Source organism: Gallinula chloropus, assembly GCF_964237585.1.
Source record: "Gallinula chloropus genome assembly, chromosome: 8".
Taxonomy (NCBI): Eukaryota; Metazoa; Chordata; class Aves; order Gruiformes; family Rallidae; genus Gallinula; species Gallinula chloropus.
The window spans coordinates 18,592,458-18,603,836 of record NC_140093.1 but is presented as its reverse complement, the minus strand read 5'-3'; the positions used below and the strand labels follow the sequence as shown (position 1 = coordinate 18,603,836).

At 42.8% G+C, this 11,379-nt stretch overlaps 1 protein-coding gene across 1 annotated transcript; it reads left to right on the top strand.

Annotated features, from left to right (window-relative positions):
- Positions 1–1,292: 1,292 nt before the first annotated feature.
- On the top strand, positions 1,293–2,312 carry GPR160 (G protein-coupled receptor 160; the record flags this gene model as incomplete). Its single annotated transcript, XM_084267223.1, has 1 exon — positions 1,293–2,312. One exon carries the CDS (start codon positions 1,293–1,295, stop codon positions 2,310–2,312), a length of 1,020 nt encoding a protein of 339 aa, XP_084123349.1.
- Between the last annotated feature and the right edge of the window lie 9,067 nt (positions 2,313–11,379).

The following is an 11,379-nucleotide window of genomic DNA, read 5'->3' as shown; positions in this document are numbered from 1 at the left end:
GAGAACCCGCCGCGGGAGCTGCTCCTCGACCCGGGGCTTAACCCGGCGGGCGGGAGGCCTCTCCTGCGCGGGGCTAATGCGGCGGGGATGCGCGGGCTCGCCTCAGCACCGCGGCCCTGCCCGGGGTATAGGTGTTCTCCCTGCTGCGTGCGGAGGCGGGATGCAGGCGGAAGGGGAGCCGTGCTGGGAAACGTGTTTGGCTTGGAAGGATGAGACGTGCGGCTGAAGTGTGATGCGGCAAAGCCAGGTGGGCTTGTAACCGGGTTGGGCGGGTACGTCTCATGCTGCGCTGCTGAGTCCTTCTGAGTGTTCTTGCTCTGCTTCGCAGGAGCCTTTGGCTCAAATGGTCACTCTCTCTGGTGAGCTAATAACAAAACAGGCCCGTGAGTCACTGTTAACAGAGATCCTAAGGGGGAATTCCTTTTGACAGCTCCCTTGGCTCCTCGGCTTTCCTCTGCTGACACCATCCTGCTTCTTTAGCCCCTACAGCCTTGCCTCACACCTCTTGCTGGCACACACGAAGCCGTCCTGTGGTCAGTTTCCTTAGGCATTAACGTGTGGAAAAGAGTTATCATAAGGAAACTTGTGGAAGACCAAGGGGAAGACCAGCTGTTCAGAGGCATCAGCCACTGTAGTGCCTACATAGCTAAAAGATGAACAGAGAATGCCCAGTCAGCTCATGAAGCTTGCGTGCGTTGCACTGCCGCAGAGTTCCCAGTTTTCAGCACCGAAAACGGATGAGTTGGGTTGATGGTTTTTCTGCTTTCAGGGTATTTCTGCAGTCTGAATACACATCCTATGAGTGTAACAAACTGTGAGGCTGTACTGTAACATCTCCCCTGTCTTGTACGATCTCTGTCCTATGTGGCTATCCAATTTCTTCAACATACGTAGGAGCTCTGAAACATCCACCCCTCTGGACAGAAGGAGCCCCTGTGCTTTCTAAAGGAGATAAACACAGCCAGCCTTATTTCCTCAACTATTCCTTAGGAAAGTAGCTAGAAAAGTAACTGTGTTGACCTTTTAACTCTCAAGAGAATGTTATTTGAAGAAGATAAAATTTAGGTGCTTCTTGACAATTAAGTGATGTGTTAAATTAAGCTATTTACTTTTAATTAAGGAGCCTGGAAAAATCAAATATAAATTGGTAGATGCTGTGATAGAGAATTAACTAGCTGGGAGACAAACCCTAGAAATAAATTTTTACAGAGTTGTTTTGGGTCTTTTTTCCTCCCCAGAGGTGAAGCACTGTGCCCTGTGATGGTTATTTTGCTGGTTCATACCATTGGAAGATGGATGCTATACTCTGTGAAAATTGTTCTGGTCAGTACATCTACACTCAGGTCAGCCAGCCTCATGACATCAGCTGCACGTTGCTCCTGATTATGCTTGGAAAAGTGTTCCTTGATTTCTTCATGCTGCAAGTGAAGCAAAAACCCGTGAAAGTCAGTTTTATGGGATACTTCTGTGTTTCGCTGGCACTTCTCGATTTCATACTGCTGACAAGTTTGGTTTTCATTTTCTATTTTGAGGACTTTGCAATCTGGGGTGTGAGGTTTACAAAATACCACATTTGCCTGTTCACCCAGATCATTTCTCTTACCTACGGCGTTTTGCATTACCCAGTCTATCTCATGGCTGGTCTGGACTATTACATGACTATAGCCCAAACCTCTCAGCTTCCTAGAAGAGGTCAGAGACTGCTTTATGTGTTTGCTGTGCTGGTTATATGGATTTCAGGGTTTTTTTGTATTCTGAAAGTTCCTGCTATCCACGAAGAACTAGCCGTTCAGAACCTTTTTTCTCCTTATCAGTGTCCTCTCTATGCCAGCGCGCAGAGCTACTCTGTCTCGTGTGCCATGGTGCTACTCATAGGCACAGCTCTCCTGGCTTGTTGGAAGGAGGTGGTAGCCATGCTGATGTCTGTCAGGGTAGGTTCCTTTGCCAGCCAGCCTGTCCTGATGTTCTCCTATGTGTCTAACAATGGCACTTGCTCTAAGAGGCAGCTCCTGAGCAGACTCCTCATCTGTTTCCTTGGCACTTGGGCACCTTTTGTTTTTCTTCAAATGATCCTTTTCTTTCTGGGTGCTCGGATTCCAGCCTACGTGGAGATGAACGTTCCCTGGCTGTGCTTCATCAACAGCTTTCTCATTGCCCTAGCATACTGGTGTCGCTGTCGCGATGTCCAACTGACAGAAGAGATGTGGTGGTCTACAGATCCATTTGTCAGCTGGAAATTCTGCTTTACACCATTTAACAATGAAAACACACAGCCAGCTGATAAGCCAGGGACAGTAATTGTTATTTGTTAATGAGCTGCTGACTGAAAGGACTGCAAAAGAAGTGTTGTGCAACAGAAGTGCCTGTGTTCTCTGACCACCTCCTTACAGATAATACAAGGAAACACCTCCAGATTTATAACCCTTGGAACTGATTTAATTCCACCACTACAGCAACAAAGATTTGCACCAGAGCTTGGGACACACATGCCCACGCTGTGTCCCAGTGGGCAGTGAGCACTGGCCCAGGCAGAGACGTTAACTCGGCAGTACAGGTTAAAGACAAGACCACTACTTTAAAAAGAGAAGTTTACAGTTAAACCTTGTGGTTACTACTCAAGTTTCACACTTGCTGTAAGCAGAACGATCTCAGGTTTTATAGCACAAAATGCAATAAAGTCTCCTTCAGAGCTGGAGCCCATTTATTGTGCCTGCCTACCGTCCAAGGTTCAGACAACTCCCCTCAGTTTTTGAAGTGTATTTGCCTGTTTGACGGTTAGATTTAAGATAAGGGCTGTTGTCTGATGAGAACAATTGTTCTAGTTAAAGGTACAGCTACAGAAATGCAAACTTCATTTACACAGTGCAAAAACAGCACACAGCATGTGCAGCTTTCATAACACCAGGAGAAGCTGGGATGTTCCATTACTACTTTGCTACTGGTCAGTCACAGCACTGAGCAGCGTGGTTACTTGCTATACACAAATACACACCCGAGGCTGATGAATGCCTTAAATGAAAGCAGAATTTATTTTTAAGCCAAAATTACTTTGAATTTAAAATAGTTAATTTTGTGGAAGTGGGACTTCTTTGCTGTGGGTTAAGCCCAGCAGGTAGCTGAGCACTCTACTAAATTTTCAAATTCTTACACTTGTTTTGACTTACACTCTAAATTGACTTAATTTAGCAGAAGGGAAAGACGTGACACACAACCAAAGCAGACAAATGGAAGTAGCATTTATTTCTGAAGCACTGAACTCACAATACAATGCTGTATTGAAATAGAAACTAAGTAAGTAAACGATGCTGCAGGTTGGTTAATCATTCACTCAGACCCACAGGGAACAATGATACTGCACAAGAATACTCATTAAGAAAAATCTGCAGATAACAAAAGGTGCAATTACAAGCAAGTTTAAGCAGCATAGTATAAGGTGCTTCGTTTCAGCATTTATATGATGAATTTACCCATTAACAGACAGATTAAAGAAATTTCACGTCTACGGAGCATAACAAATGAGAGAATCTAAAGTTCATTCACATGCTAGTTGGCAATAGGAAAGTGCTTTTTAAAAAAATGATTCACAAAGTGAAGATCATATTTTTTTTTTTTTACATAGTTCACTGTGTGCTCTTCAACTTTAAAATTTAATTTTGGGGTTATCATTTACATTATTACATACCAATTACAGACGTAGATGTAATGGCAGAATTTAGTGCTAGTTGGGCTAAAATCTCTTATAAAAGAATATTCCAGTATATCCCTCCTTAAGAATACAGTGTCACATCTCAATCATATATTAATATTCCATTCCTACAATATATCAAAGTCCAATTATCAGATTTATTACTTCACCCCATATAGTGCTTTCCCCCAGAGCCTGTGGTACATCTCTTTGAGGATGCAGTGATGTAATCAAGGACACGAGCAGTAGAAAGTGGTTGGGGGTGTGTGTAATCCATTAAAAAGGCCATCAAAAGGACAGTAAATGATCAAAAACTGGATTTTAGAACTAGTGCAATAAGAGGAGGCAATGCTTAGCAACACAGTCTGAAGCGTTTGGCACCACAAGTTATTTTATCCTTTATGCTGGAACATGTATTTGGAGGAAATTGGGGGAAAGCACGTGCAATGCTAACTCGAGAAACAGCCGCGAGCAATCACCCCCTTGCGCTCTCAAATGTAACTGCTGCTATTCAGCGCTTGAGATGCTATAGGATAAACCATGTCTGAACACATCAGTTTGACACAGCATTTCTTTAGGTTTTATATAAACTGGGTACCCACTGAAACGGGGTTGACAAAGTATTTACAAAACCCAATTCCATTTAAAAACCAGCAAATATCTCAAACACAGTAAATGCACCAGGCATTTCAGAAGATGATGAAGTAACTAATCCCTACAGACTCTGCAGGCAAGAGAAAGTTAATTTTAAATTGGGAATATAAAACCAGACAAAGTTATTTTCAAGAACATGCATTTCAGCTGCTTCTGTGTTGTGGAGTTAGTCTCACCCTGCTGATTCTGTAAAGCATTCAGAACTGGATTGGCAAGGAGTTGGGTAAGGCTGCTGATGTGTTTATCAGTGTGGTTCAGCTTCTCAACTGGTAACTAACGTTTACACAACCCCATCTGTTCTGACGTGGCAGAACCCCCGTGGGTGCTGCAGTGCCCCAAAGCTACTTCTGAAATTTTATTTTTAACAGGAAAGTCCTAACAGGTGGCCCAAGCACTGATGTTACAACACTGTATTGCTACTAAGTTTGTTCCTCCTCTCTTTGGGGAAAAGCACCAAAGACCATCAACTTTTGGGCTGTCACTACATCCACCTGGTAGGTAATGGTGGCACTCAGGTCTTCATAGAGCATCCAGCTGTGGCCTCTGCTAACTGTTTTAAAATACATCAACAGTAGCTCTCTTCCTATTCCTGCTTTTATCCCGTACCTTTTATGGCAGGAGGTATCAGCCTATTAACGACTAAGCCTCCATGTCTTTTATCTGGTGCTTCTGGGAAGTCCTTACCACTGAACCTCAAGTCCAGCCACACAACCATAAACCACCACTCTGCAGAGCAGGGTTACAGTTTCACTGCCAGACAGGAAGAGGAGAGGAGCTATGCTAGGACTAGGAAGGTGGTAGAAATTAGAGCTACAGCCAGGCACTGCTGCATCTCCTCTGGACAGTACTGCTTGTGCTGTGCCAGCAACTAATGGCCTTACACCGTTCACATGCTTTACCACCTTTAATTCCTATAGGATTATTTGATATTAATGGTAACAAGGACTAAAGCCTTAACCCTTAATGACAAACTGCTGTGCTTTCCTCATACAAAGAGCCCCTTAAAAGCCAACAGAAATTTTAATGAGATACTCTATGTGTTTTTGAGTCTAAATAGTATTTGGCACTCATTAACAAAACCCTTTCCTGATCAGCACTGGTTTGCTAACACTACAGCACGAGGACCATTAATAAAGCAAGCTGGTTGTGCAGAATCTCTCACTGTTCTTTCAAACATCAGCTTCACAAAAAGCTGCTGGAGGGAGGATGGCAACATCCTGGCTGCCAGTACAGGGCTCAGGTAGTGGGGGACAACATGAGTCTTCCCACAGGTGACCTGATTTCACCCACAAAGCAGTTATGCCTCATGAATCAGTTATAATTGTGCTCCTAGCCTAATCCCATAATCAGCAAGGATACCTGGATTTAGTACCTGTGAACAATACTATAGGCCTTTCAACAACCCTACATAACAATACTTTGCTTTTTACCACAATTAAAATGCTCCTTAAGTGTTATGTATTGCACTCAAACAATATTAATCATCTGTATTCTCTCAATTGTGCTCAGATTATTAGTCTTTCTAGATGGAAAAGCATCTTTACATCTCCTTTACTGTACACAGTCACTCTGGATAATTCAGCAGGAAGCTAATATGTGCTGGAAGTTTAAGGTTTTTTTTAATGTGAAATCTGCTGTTAATACTGACTCCCAGAACTGTGTTTTGCAAAACAGATTGAGGGTTACAAAAGCCAGACTATAAGTTTACTACATACCTTCAATTACAAGCACATTCACACCTCTGAGGTTTTTTTCCTTCCACTTCCCTGTAAGGGCTGGGTAAATAACACCCACCTCCTCCAGGGGAACGAGCAGGTGCCTGGAATTTTTAATGCAGAACACACAAACCTATGCAGCAGCTTAGGATGGGGCCTTGAACACACGTGGAAGTGCTGACTGAGACCAGGACACAACATGCTCCAGCCAACACTGCTGACACCCAATGGGGCAAAAAGCAGTTAGAAATCTGTATGGAGAAGAAAATGGCATGTGATAGAGCTCCTCCAGAGTTAGGACAGTGGTAAAATCCAGTCAACCTCATCCTTATGGATTAGAGCAATGTGTCCTAAGTGCTTTTGTCTCTGGTCTGTGTGCCAGGCTCAGACTGCAGAGCACAGGTGCCCTCAGCTCTCAGACCACATTAAGGACAGGTTTTTGAAAAAGAAAGATGTAGCATCTACACAGCAGGCACTTATCTGCACCACACCTCCCATCTCATCTTTAAACACCACTATTTGCAAAGCCATCCAGTGGATCCAACTGAACAGAGCCTAAATTCTTTTAAAGCAAACAATTTAGGCTCAGCTTAAATGAGCTAAGCATTAAATTAATTTACATTCCTTTCTCCTCAGTATTTTTTGTCTGAAAATACAGCTCACTGTGCAAGGGTGACTTCAAAATTAATTCACCACGAGCAATTAACACTTCATGCTGAAATGACACATTTCTCACTCTGCTCATACCCGTTCCGCCCAGCGTTCAAGAGAAACCACGCTTAAAACAAAATACTTTAAAGCATTAGTTTTCTCTCAGTTTCTAATAAACTAATTAGGGGAATGTTAAATAGCAGTATCTTAGATTGATTCTTTTACAGAGTCATTATCTGCAGCTTAGAACAATGGGTGAGTAAAAGTCTGGTTAATGAGTGACAACTATAAATCCAACTATATGCCAACCCCCCCCCCCCCCCCCCCCCCCCCCGATGCAATACTGCTACGGAAATAACCCTGAAGCTTTTATACACACGCCTGATGTTAATATGGATAATCTTGATACAATCAGAACTGCCTGTGTTATAAATCACACCATGTCTAATTCTTTGCAAAACCAGGACTCAGTACAGCTGTCCCTGAATTCCTTGATCAGAGCTAGACATCTGTCAGTGTGTAAGGAACTGCTTAAGCTACTGAGCTGCAAGTCCTGGTGTTGATACTGTGGTACTAAAATGGGAGCAGTCATCCAAAATGGGCATTAGTGTTCACTGGTATGCTGGGCAGTGACACGCTACACCCAGCAAAGCCTCACTACATCATCTTCCACTCGAATTACAGTTCAGAAGCTGGTTTACACCTGAACATTTCCTTACAGCTGAGGTCAGTACAGAGAAGTAATGCAAAAGCCATTGTAAACCTGTTCAAACTCTTTGTTTTATCCCATTCCTTTCCTCTTGCTGCCACATCTGCAGTTATGGACTCTACCTGTTCTATCCTAAAGGCTGGATGCCCACTTGTCCAAAAAGAAGTTAGGGGAAAAAAACCCACCTACTTTCACATGAAATAATGAGGAAATGGATGCTTGAAGGACATAAACCTTCTGTTTGAGAGATCTCATTGACAGAAACCTAGCAAAGGTTTTACCCTCTATCAAGAAATTCAGTTCTGGAGAAAAAAAAAATTCTGATGGATTAATGGGTAAAAAAATGGATTTACAATGCAGTTTGTTTGGTAGCCCTTCAAACAATCTCTGGTGATCCAAGACAACTGTCAGTCTAACTCAATAAGATGGATAAACAAGGTGGTAAAGTCTTGGGAATGGGCCAAACATGAGGCAGTATGGATTGGCTGGGAGAAGCCTGCAATTCCCTGGTTTTGAACAAGCAGCAGCCTAGAGCTCTTTGGGGGTGGCCAAGCTTCCTCGCTGGAAAGCAGGGCTGCTGAGTGGCATGGGCCAGGTTAAACAGGGAAGCCTGTGTACCCATCCTGATCATTCAGAGCATTTCTTTAAAACCCCAAACAGACTCTGAAGCTGAGACAACTGTAACAGTTATAATTCTATTGGAAGAAATCCTGACAGCCACGTTTAGCCCTGAGCTAATGCTGCAGTTTGCATTAGGGATTTGGGTAGGATGGAGACCAGCAGAGAAAAAGGAAGGGGAAAAGCCATCCGACATACCTCCCTTTTGAGCTAAGATCCTACAGTGTCCTGTATTCTTTTCTGTAAGAACTGAAACACCCTGGGGATTACCATGAGATGTGGCCCACAACAGCAGCAGTCTGTATACAGAATGTAAAACTGCAGGAAATAAAAGCTAATGAAAAGGATTTCTTGTAGACACATCCAGAGGGGCAAGGGTTGAAAACCAATCAATTAAAATCTGCAATACTTCCTCTTTTGCAAGAGGCTCTAGCTTAACTGGTGGGGAAAGCCATGAGAAATGTAGTATAAGCCTGGGAAAACCTCACTAATCTGAACAGAAACTAATGACTGGTACACAATGGTTCCAGAGGAGTATTACTTCAGTACTATATTGCTTTAAGATCAAAAGCTTCTGAAGGAGACTTCAGTTGCACTTGGAGGTCTTTCAGCCTGCTTTCACATACAGGTGTGCTTTATTTTTAAAAAAAAAAAAACCCTCTTATTTTATTGACACAGCTATACTGGCACACACTCCAGTATGTTTGGAGCACATGTGCATGTCTATCCATACAGGTTAGCATAGCTGTGCCTGCTTTTTAGTTCCTGCTTAATGCCAAAAATCAGTGAAGGAAAAAAAAAACCCTTTCAATATGCCTAAGGCCCACATTCTTAGTTGCTGCATTCATGAATATTTAAAGCGTAACTCACTACCTGTGGCTCTCCTAACACCACAGGAAATGTAGTGTACCAGAAGCAGCAGAACAGACATGCGTTCATCAGGTCTGCTCTGAGCTCCTGGCATCTGCCAGTGATTAGATCCGAGAGCTGTATATCAACACTAGCTGTAGGAGGTCTCCTGAAAGCTGTCTAATAAAGCAAAATTAAAACAGCCATGAAGTTCTCATGCACGTAACAACACTGTGATTAACTGCAGGTCTAAGTAAGACTCATAACAAGTCCACATCTTCAAATATGCCTTAAGCCATTATCAAATCACACTGACACAAACCTACTTTTTACACTGCCAAAGAACAGTACAATCAGAAGACAGATTAAAAATTAGCCAGTGAAATTTCTGTATAAAAATAATAAAACTTTAAGACAAAAGCCAAAGGATAAATATCTAAGATATCTTTAGTCTTCAATTAGCTCATCAAAACAGAATGCATCCTTTAAAACATATGTTACAGATATGCTACACGGTGTATCTTACATAAATGCTACAAATGGGAACCTACTGTCTCCATCATTTGAGTATCTTTCAAATCAACATTGCCAAAACACTGAACCTTCAACTGAGAAGTTTATTTGACAACAGTAACTGAAGACAGAAAAAAAAAAAATTAGAAAGTGCTTAGTAACTTCCCTCCAAAATAAATCCAGACATGAATTCATTCTCTAAAGCCTTTGCTGCTGTTTGGATAAGGGTGCTTACCACACATGAGCACGTAACAGCAATGGCTTGTCCTAACGTGGGGCTTCAGTGGTTAATGAAAATATTAATAACATCTGCTGTTAGCAGGCTCAAACACTTGTAATTAAAAACAGTGATTGTAACATTGATCTCTGGAAGGTAACAGTAGAAAGTCTGTTAATAGAAGCAAAGCAATAATCTAACTAAAGGAAAATGAAGCAGGGATTTTTCAGTAATCCCAGTTTACTCTTTAAGGTGATCAGTTAAATAATACACATTAATCTACCTGTCATAAACCTGCCTTTCAGCCAGTGTATGTGCATTGACGCCTTTTGATCTAGGTCAGCAGTTCTCAAACTTCAGGTCAGTTCCTCTTCAAGAATACTTTAGAGTCCTCCCGAGTATCTCCCTACACAATCATATATTATGCATTAATTTGCATAAAATTCAAAATACATTATTTTCAGACACATACACATATTTAATTCAAATCTACACAATGATTCTATCAGCACACATTCCCTTCTCTCCCTGCAGAAGAGCTATGGGATTTAGGTATGTACATAAGGGTAGCGGAGCTGCAAAAGGGTGGGAACAGAAGGTACAAAATACATCCATGAGCATCCATACATAGGTGATGGGGAAGCAAAGGCTGAGAAGGGCTGCTGCCTCAGAGCCCAAGCAGCATCGGAGTGTAAATGGGGTAATTTGTTTCACATAGGGCACAAGAAAGGGAAGACAGAGACAGACACTAAAATCCCACTGCCTGGGTCCTCATCATTCAAGTCAAAATCTCCTGGAGCAGGACAAAACAGGGTCCCTAGAGAATTCTCCCTATGTTGCTTAGTGGTGGCACTCCTGTCCACCTCCACCTCCCAGGCTCCCTCACTGCAGCCGCAGCTGCTCCTACACCCAGCTCAAAAGGCCTCACTGAGCAACTCACTGTGCTCCTTCCTCAGACTACTGCAAGCCCAGCTCACGCTAGCCAGTGGAGAAATAAAAGGTGCTTGGAAGCTTCCAGTGAGGCACTGGGAATGCACTGTGGGGAAAGACAAGTTAGAAGAGGTATCAAGAAAATCAGCATCTGACCTGTGCCATCCCTTCTCTACCTCCAGTCTTTAAAGTATGCTCATCTCAACATCAGCTAGGTCTGGCTGCAGTTTTCAGCCCCTCACGCCTACACGTTTGGGAACCCAAACCCTGAGTGCTCTCACACCTTCTCAGGATCCACTCTGAACTGCTCATTTGAGAACTGCTGGTCTAGTTTAACTAGCAGCATGCAGAACTACAAACCCAACAACTTAATGCCCTCTTAGTGCATAGCAGCATACAAAGAGTAAAGTAACGTGTGCTTCAGTTACCTCCGGCCATCGCATCTCCGCAGCCTGACGATGAGGATTTTGATGAGTCTTCTACATGGTTTACAGTATTTCCAGAAAATACTACAGTGGCAGAGATGAGGGTAAGCCTACACAAGGAAAACCGCCTGCCAACCTACCCCTTGCAAACAATTTGCTCAAGACTAAAAGAAACTCAGAGAGCACGACTAAATGCATAGCATTTTACTGTTACTAGTGCTTCCACAGGGTCTGTGGACACTTCTGTTATTTCAGTCCAAAAACTGCTGTACACGGGGGAAAAATCTTTCAGAATACAGCAACACAATTTAATGGTGTTTAGATTGGGGTGGGTGCTGGGGTGTTAAACATGTAAGATAAAGTACATGTTGGGAAATATTTGACCTATCACAGCACATTTCACCTCATGTTTT